Consider the following 23,867-nt stretch of genomic DNA (forward strand, 5'->3'; position numbering starts at 1 on the left):
ATTCCCCCACCCTCCCAATCCAAGCTCCACAGAAGCAGGCAGTTCTAGTTAGCCTCTCGCTCTAATCTCTCTCCTTCCCTCTCCTCCCACAGGATCTTTCAGGCCGGCCTGGAGGTGGAACGACTCTCTCTCAGAAACTTCTTCCACCATTTCCACTCCAAGCGGGGCATGTGGAACCGACGGCAGCTGAAGATGTGATGAACATTTGCACTCGCAGTGCAGACTTTATCCAGGCATGTCGAGGAGAAGATTCCAGTACTACAGAAGTCAGAATATGAATTTAGGCGTTATGAGAAAATAAGTTCAGGTGCAGAACTGAGAGCTTTAATCTTGTGAGAAAAATGAAAATGGGAAGAAAACGATCCTACCTCTAGTGTCTTACATCCACGACAGCGATCTTTTTAAGAGCACAAAACCAAACTTTCTCACCAGCATGTCACAGATGCACTTCTGGGATGCAAAAAGCACACATAGGAAGCTGCCTTCCTCTGCGTCAGACCAATTGGTCCATCTTAGCCCAGTATTGTCTGCACTGACTGGCAGCGGCTCTCCAGGGCTTCAAGCAGGAAACATTGTCAGCCCTATCTGGAAATGCCGCAGATTGAACATGGGACCTTCTGCATAAAAAGCAAGTGCTCTACCACCAAGCTATAACCCTTCCCCTTTCCTCTTCCCCTGCATCATCCCTCTGCCTCAAAAGCCTCTCTTTGTGGTGCCTTCCTACTTCTTCCAAGGTTTTACTGAAATGCTTTCACTTCTTAGAAGCATCAGTAATGCCACAGTTCTCTGGTCAACGGGTACAAATGAAAAGGAGTGCCTTCCACAGTGTGTTAGAAAGAGGAATATAGCCTCGTTATGTGTAGTGTGAGTTGTTTTTAATGATGCTTCCTTTTTTGAGATACTTGAACAAAAACTGTGTCCTGAAATCCATGCCTTTGGACCAAAGTCACTCTGATATGTGGGCTGTGTCTGAATACCTGTACATAAACCCAGTCAGGACATACTAAAGGGGCCTAGCGGATTCTCCTCCTCACTTAATGCATATTGTGTTCTGCTCAGGTACAGCAAAAAGAATTATGTTGAAGCCTTCACCTTGTGGCTTGCCTGCATCTGTAATTCTCAATAAGCGGCCTCTCTCTCTCTCTTACCATTAAGCTGAGTCAAAACCCTGTTAGGACTTGAGATAGGTTTTTGGCACAGAATTGTGTTTATCCTGACAGTCATATGAAATGGGGCAAACAGGGAACTGGAAATATGAACTTGAGACAACAACCCTTGAATAGCCTAGCACTCAAGAGATTAATTTACAGCAGGGATTAGGAAACTGTGGCCTCCCAGATGTTGTTGGGCTACAACTGCCTTCATCCCTACCTAGCAGGACCAGTGGTTAGGGATGATGGGAACTGTAGTCCAAAACCAGCTGGACACCCACGTTTGGGAAACACTGATCCCTGACAACTGGCCATGCTGATCAGTTGGAGTTCTAACAACATCTGAAGGGCCAAAGGTTCCCCATCCCTCATTTACAGTGCAATCCTGGGCATATATTTTAGAAGTCCCATTGAGTTAAATAGCTTTTATACACTGTCCTCCCACCCCTTCTATTTATTTTGTAGTTTTAATGTTGGTTTGTTTGTACTCTGATTTTAATGTGCTCCAAGTCACCCTGAGGCAGGGGAAATAATCTTTTTTTGAAGGACAAGATATATTTTGTAAAATTAATTGATAAATTAAAGTTATGGTTTTGTTACTACATTTTGGTACTGATTATGTATGAAGACCAGGTATCCTTGCATCAGAAAATATGTAAGAAAATGAGCTCTCTACGCTGCAGTTTTGGAAGGAGTGGCAAGACGTTGTGCAAACTGGAAGTCAGATTTGGGCCTGACACCTTCAGGAAACAAACCAGTCCTTAAAGCAGGTCACACAAAATGGGTAACAGCTGTGTGTAAAATGAGGAGCTGAGTTGGTTCATTGATGCAGGTGGATTAAAGTGTGTGTGTGTGTATGTGTGCCAAATGATAATGGTAATGGCATTTTCTGTCTCTGGAAACATATGAGTTTCCAGACTCCTTTCTTTTTTTAACTCTTTCTTCACCCACTGTAACCCCACCCCCATGCAGCATAAAATTATTATAGTTTTTCAAGCCTCAATGTGGAGAAGGAGGGGATGAGGCAAGGAAAGGAGGATGTGGGTTGGCCTGTGGGTCAGTGCTTCCCCCAACCCAATTTAAAAACAAAGTAAACCTCTTTCTTCAGAATTATTATTTAATCCTGTTAAAATGTGTGCAGATTTCATTGATTCAACAATATCTCTTTGACTTGGTGACACACAGTTACATAAACATCAAACGTTGGATGTGTGTATCAGGATTGGGTTTTGCTATGAAGTCAAAGAAGGAAATTCTAAGGGCCTATGCTGAGAGGACTTACCTGTATGAATCTATTGTTTGTTTGTTCCAGCGTCATCAATGTCACCTTCACTGAAGTACCTCTACACCTTTTATAGCTTGTGTGAATATCTGAAATGTTCTTTGGTATATTTAAACTGAAATGTGTGCCTTATTGATGAGTCCCAAACCTTTTCTTACTTGCAAGAGGAAGCATAAGTGCCTCCGTTTACAAATACAGATTCCTTACAGAAAATGTGTGTGGTGCCTTTTTCTGACCCTCAAATGCCTGCCTGCAAAGTGGACCAATCTAATGTGAAATTTTTGCATATGGGATCTGTCTCCTCTTCTGTATCTGGGTAGCTATGTACTATTCTATAAAAGGATATAAAAGAAAGATGTTTAGTGCTTAAGATTTTCATTCACAGTCTGCATTGAGTAATTTGATATATAGACCAAGCCACACCTTTGGATAAAATATACTTTAATAAATAAAGAGAAAGCAAATAGTTGGAATATGCAAAAGATGCACCAGTTCTAAGTGGGATGACAAAATTGCAAGTCCTTTATAAAATATTGTAAGAGTGGCTAAGGACAGCATGGGAATAACTTTCAGAAGCAATGCACTGTTTACAAAAACCAAGGTTAACTTGTACAGCTTTAAAATGCTTTGCATTACTATGCATAGTATTATTGCCACCAGCAGAGGTTTATAATGCAATTTATTTTTTGCCACATGCAAGCTGATGGTCTGTATTTCAACTATGATCCTAGTTTTATACACTTTTTATTTTAATACACTTTTTATTTTATTTAAATAACAATTTGTATACAGCTTAATTGCAAAAAACTAAGCAGTTTTACATAACAATTTACAGTCGTGGAGGAGCAGGACTAAGTACAATGAACCTCTGTGTGTGGAATTACCTCTCCTGCTTGGGCAAAACATAGACACTGTGGGAATCTTGGCTAATCAGGAGCTCCAGCAAAATAACTGGAGTTTCAGCTAGTTGCATCAGAGCCTCTGCACCACCACTGATTACTGGATCAGGGTAATATAATGCTCTTCATTTAATAATTGCATTTCTCAATGTTTTAGTAGCTGGGGCAGACTCTTCTCTGAGCTAAAACTGGAGGTACGATTCTCATTCTTACTTTTAGGGTAATAACTGTCCACCCTCAGAGGAGCCAACAACTTGTGCTCCTGTGTGAGTCACTATTTGGGGCTGGTCATTCTGTTGCATCCCATCATTGAGAGCAGTTGATCCCATTACACAACACAGAAACAAAGTCTCATCCGGAGACATGCATCCCACACTAATTCACTGCTCAGGTGGACACCAAGCAAGAGCAGCGAATCAAAGAGAAACACAGTGGGCAGCCTCTTCTCTGGGCGGATGCTGTGTGCTCATACAAGATGGCTTAGTATGCAATGCTAACTCCACTCCCCTGGCAGCAAGCCCCACTGAATTCAGCAGGACTGACTTCTTAGCAGTTGTGGTTAGGATTGCAGCCTTAAATCATTTTTTTCTCCTTTTTTAAAAAAAATATTTTTTATTAACCGACCAATCAAATCAAATCAAATCACATCACATAAATTCCGAATTACAAAGCCAAATTTTAAATTTTTTGTTGGGGGACCCATATTTCAAGATCCGAAGGGGATTCCAATCATCATCTTGCTGCTGCGTTAATATCCACAAATCTGTCCAAATAATGTTCATAATTCTATCCAGTCCTATCTTGCTGTTCCCACATCTCATCTTATTCATATATTTTTCTTTTTTCTTTGTGATCTCTTCTGATAATTTCCTTAAGCAGGTAAACACCAGTTATAATCCTGTGTGGATTTTTCCGTTCGTCCAATCACCATATTGAGATGGTTTCCATATATCATCACTTCCATAAATAAAAGCAGTCTTTCCATCATTCATCTTCTTCTTTAGTCCCTCTGAGGAGGCTCGCCCACAATATGAAAACAGATCCATTCCTCCTCCCAGACATAAGTCTTTCGACAGAACTTGCCAAAATGGCAACGCTGTTTTTTACTGCGTCATCCCAAAGCTCTTATACTTTCCACGATCTCCTTAAAACATGCTTTTGGTTAGAAAATTATCTCCACACAGTCTTAAATCATCAGCTTAGGTCATTTAAGCGGCATTTCTGACTTGTGGGGGGGGGGGGATTCTTGGTTAATCACATAGAGAAAAGAAAGTCCCCCCCCCATCCAGTCCCATTGCCAACATACCGAACCTTGGTGTGTCTTCTCATGATATATTCCTGTTTATCCAACCCATCTTCTTTCTCAGAGATCTCTTCAATTAGCAGTCTTTACTCCCCATTCTTCCTTGAAATATGTGCATTAGCTTCCTCCTAATTGTTTCTTTTGAAGTTGCTGCAGCTAAAGGCGTCCAGGAGATCCGAAGTCCACACAAGGGCTTTCTGCCTAGTGCCCCCACCCCCTCAAATTTGGGGGTGGTATAGGGCACAGCAGGCAAGGGCAGTCCCCCCCCCACTCGCTTGGGGGGGGGTCGGGAGGCTGCTTACTCCCATCACAGCCTCTTAATTACCTCATGTGGGTCGGAGAGATGTTATTGTTGGCCATCTTCCAATGCACCCCTAGTAGCCCCCCTTAATTTTTTTTTCTCCTGCTTTGCAAATCTGTCTTCATCTGACAACTTAGTGTCCTCTTGGACAAAATTTGAACTAGTGACCTAGCTTCTGCCCCTTATCAATTGTGCTCATTTGTAATTCTCTTCCAATGTTTTATTTTGATACTGTTGTCCCTGTCGCTTACATTGACTGCGGCTGCCATTGATGGAGTACATCAAGTTGAATCACTGAGGGCTGCTCCTTTCCTGATGGGAGCTGGGAAGCTCTAGCTGAATGCAATCCTCTGAATTGCAGAGGAATCTCATTACAACCAGGGGTTGGGAACATTTTTCATACAGTCCCTTCTGGGTTGGAGACAAAGAAGAACAAACTTTTTTTCATGTGTATGGTAGGCTAGTTTTTACACACACTCACACTCACTGAAGAAGGGTGCAGAGTAGGGCCAGTGGGTGATGTAAGCTGGGGAAGAGAGGAGTGTTTGGCTGAGGAAGAAGTCTAACCTGGGGAGAGTCCGAGAAAGGCCTGGAGGGCTGCATTTGGCTCTCCGACCTGAAATTCCCCACTACTCCATTACAGGGGACAAACATCATTATGTTGAGATGAGGAGAAGCTGCTGTCAAGATCAGCTGAAAAATTATTCACCTCTTCAGAGTTGTAAACATGTTGCAGAAGTAGCCCACAAGAGCAACTGACGTACCATATTTGCAATAGGGTTCACCCAGGCAGTTGTGTATCTTAAATGGATCATCAAGTCTGAGATCAATAAGACTATATGAAAAGGCATCTTAGCTATCTTCTACCATGTGCTCCAGCCTGCAAGGAAAAACAAGAGGATCAGGCTGTCTCCCTAGAGATAGCCACCCTTTTCATATTGGGGGAGGGGGGGGAGAGAGAGAGAAGAAAGGACTGCCATCATCCCACTTCATTACTTAGAATACTCCATCAGTCATTATTCTTAGGCAGTTCATATGTCCAAATAGGCAAAAATGGATGGTGAGTGTTTATCTGTTCAATCTGGAAGCATAAGACTCACTTTTTTCTTACCCTTCCAAGGCTTAGTAGATTCTCCGACCACCATAGATGCTAGGATAGAGACCCGTCTTCTGCACACCAAAAGCAGTAATGAAGATGTTGACGATGACTATGATGAAGACTAGGATTGTGGCGATGTTGTTGAGCAAATTCAGGCGCTGCTGCTTCGTCACATCGTTCAGGTTCATCCGAGCTATGAAAAACAAAAGACAAAACCAAGACAGAATTCAGAGAAAACTCTTCTGCTCACTACATTCTGCAGAAGGTGTGCCACCACCACCATTATTATCACTCTCTTAAGTGTTTGATAGGCTTATATTTACTTTCCTCCAATAAGGTAAGGTCAGCAACCACAGCTTTACACACTATTCCTTTCCTTCCGCCTGGGAGGGCGGAGCCTTGATTGACTCCAGCTACAAAAGCCGAGGCTGCCAAACAGACACTTGGGTTGGGGTATCGTTGCTCTAATTGATATATTGATGTGTGTGTGTTTTCTTTGTGTAGTTTTTGATGTTTTATTTATGACTACTTTTGTTATGTTTGTGTATATATGAATATTTTCATGCCAGCTGCCATGAGCATGGAAAGGCAGCATACAAATAAAATGTCGATGGTGATGAAATAATGCCTGGGTCAAACTCTTCCAGCAAGATTCTTATCTAAGTGTCATTTAAACCACAGATGGAATAGCTATGCTTCCCTTCTCTGCTCTGCAGCCTGGTGAAATGTTAGGATGTTGCCTGCCACCTTGAGTTGAAAATTTACTTATAAAAAAATAATCTGTGACCTAATTTTGCCCATGAGTACAGCTTTTTAGTCCTTTTCATATTTCCGTGAGTTTTCTGCCTGATTGCTGTGGTTTAGAGAAAAGGGTGGCTAATGTCCTTTAATGGTCGGTGTCCAGCTGTGCCAGCCACATCTTTCATTTGGAAAAGGCATGTTAAAGGCAAAGAATGGCACGGGAGATGCCTCTCAACAGAATCCAATGGCTAGGGGGAAAACTGGAGACTTCTCTGGAAGATACGGAGAGCTGAAACAATTTTCTCCCACCCTAGCTCCAAGTGGGAAGCTGTAGTTTGGGAAGGATGGCGAGAGACATGGAGGCGGAGAGCTAGCCAAAGTCTAAAAAGGCTTGGACAAGGAGCTTTTAAGCATGGCTCTATGCCTGGAAAGAGCAAGGCAAAAGGTAGGTGTGGATAAGCCTTAAAATTGGCTACAACCCTCAGGTTTCCAGGGATCTCTCCCACAAAAAGGAAGCTAAATCCTGCTTTTCTTTCTTGATGCACAAGTATACACCTGAAAAGTCAAGCATGAGTGTGCCAAAAATGTTCTGGAAAACATGTTTATTGTCCAGGTTACACTCTTCACAGAGTCAGGACCTGCTGAAACCTGTGCTCAGCGGCAAAAAGTGGTTTTCTTACACCCTTCTCCAGCCTGGTGCCCACGCCCTGGTGTTTTGGGCTACATCTCCCATTAGTTCTAGTGAGCTCAGCTGTATGATGCTGGGGCGGCTAGGAATTGCAGTCCAAGCCATCTAAAGGTAAAGGTAAAGGTAACCCTGCCCATACGGGCCAGTCGTGTCCGACTCTGGGCTTGCGTGCTCATCTCGCTTAAGAGGCCAGGGGCCAGCGCTGTCTGAAGACACTTCCGGGTCACTTGGCCAGCGTGACAAAGCTGCTCTGGCAAGCCAGCACCAGTGCAGCACACGGAAACGCCGTTACCTTCCCACTATAAAGCGGTACCTATTTATCTACTTGCACTTGGGGGTGCTTTCGAACTGCTAGGTGGGCAGGAGCTGGGACCGAACGACGGGAGCTCACCCTGCTGCGGGGATTCAAACCGCCGACCATGCGATCGGCAAGTCCTAGGCACTGAGGTTTTACCCACAGTGCCACCCGCGTCCCTCCAAGCCATCTAGAGGGCACCAAATTGAGGAAAACCTGCTGTGGTCTGTCGCTTTGTGCAATGCCTTAGATGCAGCCACCTCTTCAGTGTGGGCTAACTCTAAAACCAAAGGCAACCATCCAAAATGGCGAGGACCATTTAAATTTTTTTAAAATGAAGCAGACTACATCCAGCCTTTGCGAATCTGGTGCCCTCCAGCAGTTCTGGGCTATAACTCCCATCAGGCCTAGCCAAGCTGGCAAAAGCTGAAGCAGATGACTATGAGACACACACCAGATATTTCCATTTTTAGATGGCTTTGGTTCTCTAGGGCAAGCCAGAGGCTGGAGGCCAACAGCAGCTGCGGATGCTGAGGAATGTTTGCGGTCAGGCCCCATAACGAGAGAAGAGATTCCATTGATGCAGCATTAGCTTTAGCCCAAGTTCACGACCTCCACCATTCCTTTCAATGCCAAACTCACAAATGGAGAAAGACAGGCCTGTGTTTATCATGTAAGTCTTATCATGTAAGGGGACAGTGGGGCTGACCTGGGGTCGGGCCAGACAGCTCTGGAGACTGTAGCCCTCTGTATATTAACTGTAGGGGCAGCAATGGAATGCGGGGGAGAAGGGAGGTGAAAGGGATGGGGGTTATAGCTGCAAATGATGGGGTTTAGGCAGGCGGGGGTGGTAGAGGCTGTGTAGGGCAGCTTGGGTAGAGCAGCTTTGTTTCCTACTTCAAAAAGGTGGCCCTGTATTTGAAAGCATCCTCTGAAGGACTGTCCGGTTGAAAGATGCAGAAACCTAAGAAGGGAGAGCAAGAGGGGCCTGGAAACTGTTCATTAACAGTGAGCACCCGGACAGCAAGCTAAGAAGGCACACAGGCCAGCAGGTCCCTATTGTTTCCTTATTTAAAGGTAAAGGGACCCCTGACCATTAGGTCCAGTCGTGGCCGACTCTGGGGTTGCAGCGTTCATCTCGCTTTATTGGCTGAGGGAGCTTCTGGCGAACCAGAGCAGTGCATGGAAATGCCGTTTACCTTCCCGCTGGAGCTGTACCTATTTATCTACTTGCACTTTGATGTGCTTTCGAACTGCTAGGTTGGCAGGAGCTCACCCCGTCGCAGGGATTCAAACCGCAGACTTTCCGATCGGCAAGCTCTAGGCTCAGTGGTTTAGACCACAGCGCCACCCGCGTCCCTTGTTTCCTTATTTAAAATACAGTAATTATTTCTAAGTTTTCATCTATACATCTTATAAATTACTTTCATTGTAAATCAGTGCTCCTTTGCTGGTGACACATTTATTTCTCTTTTTGCCATCATTTTAAGTCGTTGCCCTAATCTGGAATGTCTCTGTGTGTGCTCAAACATTAAATGAGCATCCAACTTATTTCTTCCTGAGAGCTATTTTTTAAAGTCTTTTGATTAAGAGCAACATTGAGCATTATGGAAATGAGATTCCTAACTAAGGCCTGTCAAATGGAGAATCCCTCAAAACAGCCTTGAGAAAACTACATGGGTTCCTGGTCCTTACGTTTAATTCTAACTTTAAAATTACTTGCAAGACTAGATTAGGCTCGCTATCTTATGAGCATTTTTTCTGATTTATTTGTGGGAAGGTTAGATGACGTTGCATCAAAGTAAATGTTATCTTTGCTTTCCAAGGCATTTCCCCACCACTCTCTTTATGGGGGCGGGGGCGGTGTCCATATTTTGGGAGAGCAAGTTTGTTCAGCCAGGCAGATTCTCTACCACTGAGCAGTCCCACCCCAGCTTCCAAATCACATGGCAATGTTTGAAATCTGGTAAATGACTCAAAGTAACATCTGAACTGCTCTGTGAAAAGCACTGGAGCACTGTGCTGTGCATCACTCTTTCCTCATATGATGATCCCTGGAATGAACTTTTAAAAGAAGCAAAGAGGGCTGCAGAAAGAAACTTACCTATAATGATCAGGAGAATCCCAATGACAGTTTGGAAGAAGAGAGAAATGGTGATGAGAGCAGTCAGGACAGCATAATATTGGAAGGACGTCCCCTGTTCCAGCACTGCCTTCAGTTGCGCAGCGTTGGCCATGAAGAGTGCCACATCCAGCATGCTCTCAGCCACGCTTTTCTTGGTGGCGTAATGATTGATGTTGATGATGTTTTCCAACCTGGAGCCAGGAATGGATGGCTAGAGGAGGAGAAAGAAAAAGGTCATGGCACATCATAGAAAGGGATTATCTTAAGACTGTAAAAAGAGCCCTACTGGATCAAGCCAAAGGCCCCTCTAGTCCAGCAGCCTGTTCTAAGTGCGGCCAACCAGATACCTGTGGGAAACAAGGAAGCAGGATTCAAGTAGAAGAGCACCAGGAAGTCCACAGGCAGGGCACAAGCACACTCTCTTCCACCTGTGATCCCCAGCAGCTAGTGTTTAGAGGCATACTGCCTTCAACAGTGGAAGTAGAGCATAGCCATCACATCCTGTAGACATTGGTAACCTTCTCCTCCATCAATTTGTCTAATCCTTTAAAAAAAGCAGCAAGTTGGTGCCCATCATTAAAGATTCAGATCTTCAAATTCTACCATCTATTTTTAATAGTTATTACCTCCTGTTCTCATGGTGGCCATAGGGGGCCTCTGAGTAACCTCTAGTCTGGCAGCATCTGCCAGGAATGAATGGGCCAACTGCCCAACAGGATAGTAAATGTTGTTGAAAGGGAGCCAGAGCAAGATCATACTACCACTAAAGATAAATAAATATTTTGGGTACAACCCAGAGAACCTCACTGGGTTTACTGCAACCACATTCAAATAGTCACTGCTGGTTAATTATTACCTAGCTGGAAAAGAGGTCACCCACATGATGGCTGATTGCCTTTGCAGCTTCTTACTATCTTATGGACTGTTTTGGTGCTCAGAGCAAATACAATAAACAGCAAACTGCCTTGCCGGATATTCGTTAAAGGATGGCTTGCGCCAGAAACTAGGCGCAAAATGCAAGACCTGTGCTCCTTCACCCTCCCTCCCTTATAGTCACTTTTAACCATTTGTCCTTGTTTCTATCTTTTAAGTACGGTATGTATAATCCCCTTTTAATTACTAGCTTTATCCCTTACCTGCTTTAAGTCTTACGTGTTCAGTTTATCTCTACGTTTTATCTTATGCTGGTCTGGGACCGAAATAAAGTTTGATACCGATTGAATAAACAGCAAACAACCCTGCTTCCTTACATCCCTACAGCAGGTCTCCTTATTAGTTGTTGTTGCTGCTGCTGCTCCATCGTTTCTCTCTCCAACAGCCATTTTATCCCCAATGCAAACTTATTGAAAACCAAAGGCAGTACAGTCAATGGTCAGGGATGATGGGAGTTGCAGTCCAAAACATCTGGAGGGCGCCAGATTGGAAAACGCTGAGCTAAAAGGCAAGACTGAAATTTGTTCAGACATACCAGCTCAGCTTGCAAGCAATGTGAAGCCAAACCAAGAAAAGCACAGCTGCTATACTCCCTGGACCCCAGAACCTGTTGCTGTAGCTAAGAAGCAGACCCTCTAAGTGTCCCTATTTTCCAGGGACAATCCTGGATTTACAGATGCCCTCCTAGAATCATAGAATCATAGAGTTGGAAGAGACCACAAGGGCCATCGAGTCCAACCCCCTGCCAAGCAGGAAACACTATCAGAGCACTCCTGACATATGGTTGTCAAGCCTCTGCTTAAAGACCTCCAAAGAAGGAGACTCCACCACACTCCTTGGCAGCAAATTCCACTGTCGAACAGCTCTTACTGTCAGGAAGTTCTTCCTAATGTTTCGGTGGAATCTTCTTTCTTGTAGTTTGGATCCATTGCTCCGTGTCCGCTTCTCTGGAGCAGCAGAGTTCCTGGTTCCTGATTTGATCCTGGAATGTCCCGCGTTTCCTTAGGACATCCCTATTTTCATCAGATTAATGCTGAAGGGTATAGAATCATGTGGTCCCCGAGCCAAGGAGATAAGGAACTAGACAACCTTTAGATGTCACGGAAATAAACAATTATCTGACTTTTAGAAGACATCTGAAGGCAGCCCTGTATAGGGAAGTTTTAAAATGTTTTATGTTTTATTATGTTTTTATATGTGTTGGAAGCCACCAAGACTGGTGGTACAACCCAGTCAGATGGGCAGGGTATAAAGAAGAAAAGTATTATTCATTAAATAGGACGTCCCTATTTTCACTGGAGAAATAGGGTATGGAATGGGGTGCAGGACAAGGAGCACCTCAAAAGAACAGAACAAAAAAAGAGGGAGGGAACTCTGGGGCTCAATGAAGATTTTTTTTTTAAGATTTAAAAAAATAAACTAATGAAAATATTGGGTTGCATCCATTGTGGGTTTTCGAAGGAATATTTGCAGAGACCTTTCATGGGCAGCAAAGGCCCTATGGCACAGGAGATACTGGTGGGCACCCATGGACATTGTGTGTGGGGTCCTTGGTTTCATTTGACCCTCTGTCTGTTAGCCTTTAAGGCCCCACAAGACTGCTGCTTTTGCTGCAACTGACTAACATGACTACCCTTCTGGAAGCAGCTATCATAAACAAGTATCTATCATAGGTTGCTCATATCCCCTAGATTACTGGGAGTGGAAACTGCTTGTGCTCACTTGCTCATCCCATTTTCAGAACAGAAATAAATTCAGATAAGACATCACTGCTGTTGTTTACAATCTGCAGATGATACATGACAATACGTAATTGATTACTCACCTCCCCACCCCATTTGTATTGTGTTTCCTTTGCAATGAAACCAATGATGTGGAACAATGTAATGATAACGTAATTAATTGTGCAAAATTTCACCATAGCAGACAGTGAGATGAATAAAGGGTTTTTTTTTGTTGGAAGCCAAACTGCAGAGGAACAGAAACAGGGCAGCATATGACAAATATGGGGCAGGAAGGGAATCAATGCCTTCTTACATCCCTAGTTACCAGTGTCATTGCCCGCTTTGAGGTCTTTAGGCAGCGAGGGAAGAAACAAAAGGGCAACAGGAGAGCACGAGACAGAAAGACAGGGATCATGTGAATGATAAATAACCCTCTTTGAGTGTGTCTGCTGGCAGAGACTAGCTGTGGAGGCACTTTATTAAAAAGCCATTAATTCCAAGCAAGTTGCTGTGGGATTCCAAATAAAACGCAGAAAGACACCCAGGCAATTCACACACAGGGAACAAAAAAGGCATCCCATCCACTGGGTGCAGGAGTCCAGGCACTTTATGATTGTACAATCACACTGTTTTCTGAAGGCTAGAGATACAGAATTTGTTCAGCACTGACTGAGGTCACCAGTAGAACTTGAGCCAAAAGGCAAGAGGAGAAGAAAGAATGCAAAACAGCCCCCTTTTTGCAAAAGCTTGTTCCTATTTCTTAGCTTAACAGAAAAATGGGGAATCCATATTTCTAAAACACATCTGCCACTGAATGTCACCAAATCTTATTTCCCCCCACAGCTTTATCTGCCAGTAACCTGTTTTTAAAATATATGAATACACACATATTTCAGAAATCTGACATGTTTTAGGATTTGCAACAAGTATTGATGTAAACCACATTAAGCATATTACGGAAAGCATATAAATACATATAAATTGATATACGCATTGGCATCAAGGAGGCCATTTACGTCAGCAAGGTATTCACAACTGAGCTGTTCAAAAGCTCTGGGTTTGCCAATCTCAATGTTCAAAAGCCTCAAAGCCAAAATACTGCAGTGTATTAACAGTCATGACATTTTTAAACATAATACATCTTCTGATATTCTCTTGCAATGCTTTCCATTTTCTGATACTTGGTTCTTTAACTGAAAGGTAAGATTTTAAAAAAATATGGTAGTTTAAACAGAATTTAACACTCCAATGAAAGTGCACTGCTAGTAAGCTAGTGTTAAATTCCAACTTTCAATCTTTCATCCTGTAAATGGCCCTGTATCAAGAAGTAATTCTTGACACATTTTTCATTCCCATGGCAACATATCACCTGTTGTTTACATAGCAGAAGGATGTGTCTAGCCACACCTGACCAGCAAGTCTAACACATAAACCCTCTCTTATTTAACCTCCAGTCTCCTAACAGATGCACACAGAGATCAGTTGTGCCCCAGACTGCTTAAATAAGGGCTGAGTCTGCGAAGTGGAGCAAATTTGAAGCTCTGCACCAAGAACAGGTGGTACAATCCAACTGCATTGACTGCATTCTGTTAACATTTCCACCCGTACCCGTTTCCTGAAATATGTGTGCCAGTAACCTCCCACAAAGAGTTATTGCAAGTTAGAAAAATACCACACTTTTTCTTTATTTAACTGTTTATTAAATTTGTAGATCACTTCCCAGATGAAGTCCTCAGAGTGGTTCATAATAAAATAAATGTCTCAAATGATTTCAAACATTTATCATATAAACTAGTTTAAAACAAAAATAAAATCCAAGGCAAAAAGCAGTAACACCTCTCCAATTTAAAACATACCAACTAATACTTGCTCAGGCTAGATCCTGACTATGAAAAAAACAACCCTCCCCAAAATGGCAATATTATTCACTAAGTGGTTTTCCTTCCCATGTTCTAAATGTGCAAAACTGAAGCTCAAATGTTAAAACTTCTCATTTTACTAGGGAGTCTTTTGTTTGAGATTTCACAAAGCTACACACTTCCCAGATGTGCTTTTTCAATGTTGTCCCCAGGAAACTGGGCAGGGAGGCAACGGGACAGAAGAGGCTGCTAATAGTGATCAAACTGGAGGCAAAGATTTGTTTCCAAATCTGAGCTTAACAGACAACATTCAGACTGTTAATAGATGCCCCTGCTGACATATTCCCTTCCCAAGAAACAACATGGAATAAAGGACAAGAATGAGGTCTTGGCTTTGGCCCTGCAGCGCACAACGTTTAAAGTGCAGGTAAATCACGGCAAAAGGATGCCAGTGGACAGCTTTATGGCTTCCTTGGAACACTTCAAAAGGCACACAGTCATTCCATCAGAATCAAATGCCAATTAATTGTTTCTCATCCTTCCATCACACTCCCCTGATATTGTAATTGGGATTGCAGACAAATGTAAAAACAGCAAGTCTAAATTTTTTTTAGCCTTCTAGGGAGTATTGGGGGTGTACCGTATCCAGGCCCCATCTTTAAGGAAGTCCCAAAGATGTATTTCCCCTACAAGGAACCCGTGTTTCACCAAAGGATGGAGACAGCTGGGTTTTATAATTTATGATCTGGAGAAAACAAGCATTGCATGCTCCATCCCTGCAGCCCTGGGAGGGCAGCCTGAAATCTACACAGCACCCAGCAGAGCCTCGCTTCAGTGCCTTCAACCTCTTCCTCCTGTATTCTATCTTGCTTACCAGATGCAAACTCCATAGCTTCACCTTGGTCAATTTTTCTCCACCGACCCATCAGCTCTGTCTACCATCTAACCTGATGAGGAGTTCCTTGAACTCAGAGCTTGCACACTATTTTGTGACACTTGGTTTGGTCTAATAAGAGGCTGCACCAGGTGTGACCACTCCAGGTGACTTCCTGATTTGTTGCACAAAGCTTACATGGTGGTTAGCCATTACTGATCAACCATTCTGATGTTACTGGGGTAGTTTAACAACAATGAGCATCCACCCTGCATTCATCCTGACTTGCTTGTGGGGTGTTTACACGTCTTCCTGCTAGTCATTTGTTCATCCCACATTTTCCCTGTCACTTGCCAAACTACAACAAAATCGGCTGCATATCCTGCACAAAGGCTTCATCTGACTTTCCTTAGAGCTACAGCAGCAGCAAGCAACTGGGAAAGCTCATCAAATCCCAGTATTGTCATCTGGTTTAAATGCCTCTGGGATCACATTGTAATGGAAAAGTTTGCTCAAGCAAATGAAGAAAGCAGAAGGGCAGAGTTTGCAAGAAATATTCTATACCACCTGGTATCCTTTTTCTCAATTATGCAGATCACTCATTGGGACAAATTTAAAACACGGCTGACTTGATGAAATGCCTTTAATGCTACCTTAATCTTTCATGGGAAAGATGTATATTTGGCCTACAAGTTTTTTTAAAAAAATATTTAAGGGTTTTCTATAATGTAACATTTCCCCCTAGTTAATTTTATGCTGCTCTACCAGCTGATATTTTAGGTTTTCATTATTATATACATTTTAGTATTTTCCTTACGTTTTTATCCTTACTATAAAGTACCCTGGGAATTTATTTTTGATGAAGAGCATATAAATACTCAAAATAAATAAAAACACAAAAATAGGTTGTTTGTCTGTACAGTGGTACCTTGGTTTAAGAAGAGCTTAGTTTATGAACAACTTGGATTAAGAACACTGCAAACCCGGAAGTAGGTGTTTTGGTTTGTGAACTTTGCCTTGGAATAAGAACATGTTTCGCTTCCTGTTGGGTGTGTTCCATTTGTAAATTGAGTCCCCCACTGCTATGGGAAAGCACGCCTTGGTTTAAGAATGGACTTCCGGAACGGATTAAGTTTGTGAACCAAGGTACCACTGTATCTTCATTAGGCAAGTCTGTAGTGTCAAGAGTAGGTGGCAGTGGCGTAGCGTGGGGGTGCAGGGGGGGCCGGCCGCACTGGGCGCAACATCTGGGGGGGCGCTCGCACTCGCAGCTCTCTGCCCCTACCTGGCTCACTCACTCTTTCTCACTGCAGTGCTGGCTGTGCGAATCCGATCCAAGCCGCCGGGTCGCCGCCCACTGTGGAGGGGGGGGTGCCAGGTGTGCGGTGCGGAGAGAGAGCGAGGGACTATCTGGGGGAGGGACAGTGCAGCGGGGGGCGCAAATTACTTGCCTTGCCCCGGGTTAGGGGGCGCAAATTACTTGCCGTGCCCCGGGTGCTGACAACCCACGCTACGCCACTGGTAGGTGGTATCCAATGATGCCTCCCTACTTGTGAAATAAGACCAGGGTCTGCCCATTCCACCCCCCCAAGTCTCTAACATGACCCCCAAATCTGATCTGATCAAAAGGGTTCTCCAACCTGCTGGAGCAGTTCTGAAGGGTGCTTGCGGGGCTGCTTGTGCAAAACTCTCATGCTTTGATGCAACATCATCTAACCTCCACACAAACAAATCAGAATAAATGCTCATTAAATAGCCAACAGCCACCTAATCTCCCTGCAAACAAATCAGGGTGGAAGATCAATAAGCAGATCATCTGGAAGCACCCAAAGTTCACTTCTTAAGTTCCCTGCTAAAAAGAACAGTAGATTGCCAAGATGCAAGCTCCAGGAGGCTGCTGTGCATTGCCTCCTCCTGGCTGACCTAAACCTGACCTGGGTCAGCCACGACCATTAAAAACAGGACATTGACACTCTGTGCGAGCCCAGTATTCAGTGTGTTAGGTTTCAGCATGACCTGGGATGGGATGGGTGTGTGCAAAAGCACGCAAAGATTCATGTCCCAGATACTGTTGCAAATAACCTTGCTGGGTGGTGAGCAGGGGGAATCATCGGGGCGCTTCAGCATTAAGGCAGATTCAGATTCCTTTTTAATTTATATTTATACATTTCTGGATATGCTATAGCCTGCGATAACCAAGCATGCTCTTACAAAGACAACAGGTGCAACTGAGCCAAAATTAAGCACTTCTACATTCAACCGAGCTCAGTCAGAGAGTTAAGCATGTGCTTAACCCCTCGGAGTGTCATCAATGAGAAGCTCAGCGGTAAAGCGAATGCTTCGCATGCAGGAGGTGCCAATCCTGGCATTTCTAGTTAAACTGATCTCAGGAAGCGAAGTTGGGAAGGATTTATGCCTGAGACCAGGGAGCCACGGCCAGCTGGAGTGGACAGTGCACTGCAAGGCTAGGTAGGTCAGTGGCCTGGCTCAGTATAAGGTGGTTCCTATGCTTAACTATGAGAACCAGTTCTGCGTGGTGGTTAGAGTGTCAGACTAGGACCTAGAATCATAGAATCATAGAGTTGGAAGAGACCACAAGGGCCATCGAGTCCAACCCCCTGCCAAGCAGGAAACACCATCAGAGCACTCCTGACATATGGTCGTCAAGCCTCTGCTTAAAGACCTCCAAAGAAGGAGACTCCACCACACTCCTTGGCAGCAAATTCCACTGTCGAACAGCTCTTACTGTCAGGAAGTTCTTCCTAATGTTTAGGTGGAACATTAGGAAATGTTCTGAAGGACAGAATGACCTGAGGGACAGAAGTTCAAATCCACACTTGGCCATGAAGCTCGTTGGGAGGCCTTGGGCCTCTCAGCTTAACCTACCTCAGAGGGTTGTTGTGAGGATGGGAAGAACCGCGTGTGCCCCCTTGAGCTTCTTGGGGGAAAAGGTGGGCTGTAAACACAATAAGCAAGCAAGTAAAGTGGCCTGGAAAATTATGGGGTAGGACTGCAGCTTGGTGCCAGAACATCTGCTTCGCATGCAGAAGGTCCCAGATTCAATCGCCCACAAGTGGCAAGCTGGCATTGTTTTTAAAAGAGCTGGCACCCATCAACCATAGCCTTTCTCTGTGGGGATTTCTTCACCCACCCTCGGTTTCAGACCTTTACCTTGGATGTCATTCATTATGGATTGTCAAGGCCAGAACGGATTTTTATGTCCAGCTACAACTGGCTGGGAGTAAAATCAGGAGGTTTTCGACTTTCCTTTAGTAAATGGAAACATGTTATTGTGAGGGGTTACATTTCCTGTCACAACGGTGGTGGAAACGCCTTTGGGCAGGATCATCGACTGAAGAAGTGCCACAACAGGCCACAGTCCTCACTTAGGGCAGCCCAGCCAAACGTCGCTCACCTCAGGCTGCTAGCTGGTTCCCAAATGCTTGGTCTGCACCACAATGGGGGCTGCTGTGTAGGCAACTCTCAAGGAGTGTGTCCGCCAGGAGAGCTGGTTGTGGTTTCAAACAGCGGGCAGGTTGCCATGCCAACCCCACACACTTGTCGCCAATAACGTTGTGGCCTACTTGAACCCATTCCACAGGCTGGTGTCTCATCTTGGGACATGCCCTTGCACATATCGCAAAAACAATGCTTCCATTTTACTTTAAAGGTAGTCTGGAAAAGCTGCTTTTATTATTATTTTTTACTACTTTAAGTGCATAGGCTATATATCTCCAAAATCCCACATGCTTCACTGGTTTGGATGTGGGCACTTTTCTGGTAGCACTTACAGTCCTTTAGGGTAAAGCCATTTCCTGTGTGCTGCGTCTACAGAGATGGTGTCTTAGTAACTAAGTCTCACCCGCCCAAAATATGAATTAATCTCCTCAGCTGGTGTAAGTGGGGGTTCACCTCCAGGAGCGGCTAGGACAGGTTGCACACACTGGATAGCTCGCACTGTGAATAAAGGCAGATTAAGCGGAAACCTCAGCATGAGCAAAGAATGAGGACGACACATGCCTTTCGCGGCACAGTTATTTGAGACCAACCTGTCTCCCTGCTGTGGCCCACAAGAGACAACGCCAACTGTTCTTGAACGAGAGGAGCAGGCCTGCAAAAGTCTCCGAGGGGGGAGATTTCTTGTGGATGTGCACACACTCTCTCTCCCCCTTGTCCTTTGGCTGACATTGAAACACAATTCTGCTTCTCAGCTGTCTGGTTGCTTGGAACCTTCAGAAACTTTGCCTGTCAGATCAAGTGCACACTCTACAAAGCCTCCTCGAACTCTGCTACCTCCATATTTTTTTTAAAACCTACCATGTAGCACCTAGGAAAGCCTACCCTATTAAGGATGCTCCTCTTAATGCAGATCAAAGCAGACGTTGTGGTTTTAACACCAAGCTGGCCACCCCCCCCCCACACACACCTTTGCTTAACTTCCAGCCTGATAAAGAGCTCTGGATATCTTGAAAGCTTGCTCACTATTTTGAGGAATTGGGGTCATAGCCACACCGTAAGTTGAAATCACTCCTACACAACTTCTTAATAGTCATGGCCTCTCCAAAGAGTCCTGGGAACTGCAGTTTGTTAAGGGTGTTAGGAGAACAGGACAGTTAACCAAGCCCTTGTATAGAGGAACATCAGACATAGATGTCAATGGGCAGTTGATTGGTTTGGTAGACACACAATGTACCGTATTGGCCTGAATGTAAGCTGCCCTTTCCTCCCAAATTCTGACTGTGAAAAGTACGGCTTAAATTAGGGACCTTACCAAAACTGGCTTTTACAATATCACTGCTGAAAGAGACATACGGTAAAATGGAATGGGTGTCAGTGCCTGTGGAATTTTAAGGGAGCGGCTTATATTCAGTCCAATATGGTACATTGTCTTTTTTTCTTTTTCCCCCTTGAATTTTAAAGATGCGGCTTATATTCGGGTGCAGCTTATATTCAGGCTAACACGGCACATAATGGTCAGATGAATCATTATCACCTCCATATTGTTGATTGGGAATAACAAGTAGAAATGGGTAGGTGATGATGATGATGATAATGATTTGTGGACAAGCCCCAAATGATGTCATTGCCAGTGGGGCTGCTTGAGGAGTTCATTCAGATTTCACTTTTAAGTGAAGCAGCCTGATTTGCAGTTCCTGGACTAATGTGTGGATTGGAGCACCATTGCCTTTTGGTTTTCATCCATCTCTGAATTTTGCAATTCAATTCCCAGCTCAAAAAATAACAAAAAACAAAATGCATATAAAATGTGCATTTTTGTTTTAGGATGGTATGAAAGTACATAATTTAGGCTAAAATGCATATCAAGTGTATTTTATAGTAAAATGAGTAAAATAAGTGCACATTTTGTGGGAAAACACAGTAAAAATAAGAATTTTAATGTGAATGATTTTACAAAGATTCTCAGATTGATACAGAAATAGGATGAAATGAATGAATATGTGTGAAACTGGCATTCACTTATAAATGAAAATGTGTGAAACTGATATCAGCTTGAACACTGATTGATATTGATTGATGCTTAGCAATGCTGAAAGGTGGCATTAAGAAATATTTTTTCTCTTTGCTTCATGAAGCCCCATTTTCTTGATGTTAAAGTAACTTCAAATGAACATGAGCCTAAAAACTGCTTTGCAGAAGCTCTTGCGACTTGCTAATGCAGTTTCATATACAGTAGCTCCCAGGGGAAACCCTTTCCAAGATGAGAAGTGTCATGTGTACAAGGAGGATTACTTAGAATAATTATTTTAAAAACCAGGACACAGAAGCTCTATATATTTGACTCACTCCTATTTAGCAACCACAGCGGATTCCTCGCCAACAGTGCTTAAGGTAGGGAAAGAAATCAAATTAGAAAGACCCTGAAATTAAAAGTAGGTTAGCAGGAAGCGGAGGGGGAGGCATGTATTAAAAATTGAAGAGAAGTAGGGAAGCACAGGAATAAGTGCATAATTATTCTTACAAATATAAAAGTGTAAAGGTAACTAGTTTCCCAGGATTGCATGCCTTATGCCCCAAAATACTAAGAGCCAAGTCTAAGAAACATAAATGGCCTTTACATCTGAGGTTCAAGTAGTTCCCGTCTTACCCACAGTTATGGTCCCAATTTGAAGAGCTTTTCTGTGAACTTTAGGTCCAAGATCAATGTTTCATCCAGAACAAAAGAGTAATGGATTTGTGCAGAAGAGAGCAGAAATTTTGGGGTAGGTCCTTTTCTAATGCTGAGAGGACCCAATGATGATCTAGTGACTACCTGTGACTATTAAGACGTCTAGCATGTCATCTTGAGAACTACTTAAGAATATTTATTTTTAAAACCAGTTCTTTCAAAAGAAGGAAGTAGCTTGAAAGCTACAATTTATCTATGGAAGTTGCTTAGCATGTTTTGACCACAACTTTTACCAAAATTACCAAAAAGGGCTGCTGCTGTTTCCATTGCCTCTGAATGCAGTCTGCCTCTAAATGTAAGTTGCTGGGGCCCACAAGCGGGGAGAATGCTATTGCATTCAGGCTCCGCTTGCAAGCATCCCAGGAGAAGAAGAGTTTGGATTTGATATCCCGCTTTATCACTACCCGAAGGAGTCTCAAAGCGGCTAACTATCTCCTTTCCCTTCCTCCCCCACAACAAACACTCTGTGAGGTGAGTGGGGCTGAGAGACTTCAAAGAAGTGTGACTGGCCCAAGGTCACCCAGCAGCTGCATGTGGAGGAGCGGAGTCGCGAACCCGGTTCACCAGATTACTAGTCCACCACTACACCACACTGGGACTTGCCTTAGCTGCAGGGGGTTGGACTTGGGGTTCCCTTCCAACCCTACTATTCAATGGCCTCAGAAGGTGGCAGGCTTTCATTCGTGGGAGGTTTTTCAACATAGGTTGGATGGCAACCTGTCATGGATTCTTCAGCCATGATTCCTGCATTATGGGGGTTTGGATCAGATGACCTCTTGGGGTCTCTTCCATCTCTATGATTCTATGGTTGGCCACTGTGAGAACAGGGTACTGGACTAGATGGGATTTTGACCTGTTGAAACATGGCCTTTCTTATGCATTACGATGGTATCTTTATCAGGGGGAAATGAAGATACACGTAGCTTTTGGAGAAGGATGTTGCCTTTATGGCCTGTTTGTGGGATTCTCATATAGACATCTAATTTGCCTCTTTGTTTTATTCAGATGGTTTTTTTGGGATGTTTTACATTCAATCCCTATAGTTACAGAAAAATAGACAATTCTTTAATGCCTTCTGCAAAAGTGGAACATTTCCTTGCTTGCAAAGATGTGACATAGAAATTATTGGCAGTTTGCCTAAAGATCTGTCATTCTGGTGGGCCCTAATTGCTGCATTTTGGCCACTGGGGCAAGATATGTCACACTTTTAATTATATCTTTGGTTTGGACTACAGAAAATGTTATCAACACTGCAGCCCCCTCACAAAGTTGCCAAACAATAATAGCTAGGGACCTGTATGAACCTGTTTTGCCTTTATTTTGTACTGTGAATATCTACTCCTGAAAATCCTCATAAACTTCAACTATTTCTAAGGTTGTTTTTTAAGAGCACACACACACACCAGTTGGTCGAATGAAATATATCCCTTTTACCTCTTTGGTGGGCAAAAGTGAGAATATCTCCAGCGAAAGGCATGGGCTTGCCCTGGAATGTACCTGTTGTCAAGCAGAGAGATATATGTTTCTTACACAACTGGAAAATCAAGATATACCCAGTGTATAAACTCTTGACCCATTCTGAAATGAGTGATGCTTTTCATGGCACTTGCACCATAGAAACCTTAATGCAATGCTCCCTGAACCGTTTCTCAAGTTGCTGCCTGTCCACGTGATCTGCCTGACAGGGAGATCAGCAAGAGGAATTATGTGAGGCAGGAGAATGGAACAATCTATGGGCAGTCTTTTTCTTCAAGCAGCTGATATATTTTGTTTAACTCCGCATTCAGACCAGCCCTACAATTAGACAGAGTGCAGTGGCCCCCTCAGGCAGCGGTTGCTGGAGGTGGCAGCAAGTTGCTGGGGGAAGAAAACTGAGTGTACTACATAGCCTGCCCTGCTAAGTTTGCTTGTCATCCTTCTGTATGTGGAATGTGTGTACATGTGACGCATCATGCAGTACAGATGCGGGCCCCCACTTATGCGTGGTCGACTCGCATGTGATCACGTATACGTATGGCACCATGAAATAAATAAATAAACAGAACCATGCCAGGAAATGGCGGGAGAGAGCGAGAGAGTCTGTGGGGCTTGCAAGAATACACCCCCACCCAGAGCCCAAAGAAGGCGTCCCTGAGGGTGGAGGAAGCCCCAAAGAGATTGGAGACTCAGCGGGGCTTTGTTTGGGCTGCTCAGCCTCCCTGCCTAACAGCTGATGCATGGGGTAGCGCAGCAGCAGCAGCATTCCTGCACGTCCTCCAGAATAACTCAGGAAGAGCAGATCCAGAACATACTTCTACCGTTGGGAGCACAGCAAGGAGTGTGCAATGGAGTCCAAGTTTGCTTTAAACTGATGGGCTTTAATCATAGTAGGGTCAGCCTCTAACACAACCTGAAACATGAGACCTT

The 23,867-nt window shown here is 43.9% G+C and overlaps 2 protein-coding genes across 4 annotated transcripts in view; one reads left to right on the plus strand and one right to left on the minus strand.

Annotated features, from left to right (window-relative positions):
* The window catches only part of B4GALNT3 (beta-1,4-N-acetyl-galactosaminyltransferase 3), a 70,960-nt gene extending 68,314 nt beyond the window's left edge, over positions 1-2,646 (plus strand). For both annotated transcript variants that reach the window (XM_083401401.1, XM_083401402.1), the window contains one exon: positions 93-2,646. In XM_083401401.1, the coding sequence (XP_083257527.1) occupies positions 93-198 (106 nt within the window). In that variant the 3' untranslated portion in view covers positions 199-2,646. The remainder of the gene's footprint in view (positions 1-92) is intronic.
* Positions 2,647-5,031: 2,385 nt separating this feature from the next.
* NINJ2 (ninjurin 2) overlaps positions 5,032-23,867 on the minus strand; it is an 82,264-nt gene continuing 63,428 nt past the window's right edge. Inside the window, exons 3-5 of one of the 2 annotated variants that reach the window (XM_083402422.1) lie at positions 9,864-10,095; positions 6,048-6,228; positions 5,032-5,816 (exon numbers count right to left, since the gene is read on the minus strand). In XM_083402422.1, the coding sequence (XP_083258548.1) occupies positions 6,059-6,228; positions 9,864-10,095 (402 nt within the window). In that variant the 3' untranslated portion in view covers positions 5,032-5,816; positions 6,048-6,058. Of the gene's footprint in view, positions 5,817-6,036; positions 6,229-9,863; positions 10,096-23,867 lie in introns of both variants that reach the window. The other variant, XM_083402421.1, reaches the window with a different exon arrangement.

The sequence above is a fragment of the Podarcis tiliguerta genome (assembly GCF_965153285.1).
Source record: "Podarcis tiliguerta genome assembly, chromosome: 10".
In the NCBI taxonomy this organism is placed as follows: Eukaryota; Metazoa; Chordata; class Lepidosauria; order Squamata; family Lacertidae; genus Podarcis; species Podarcis tiliguerta.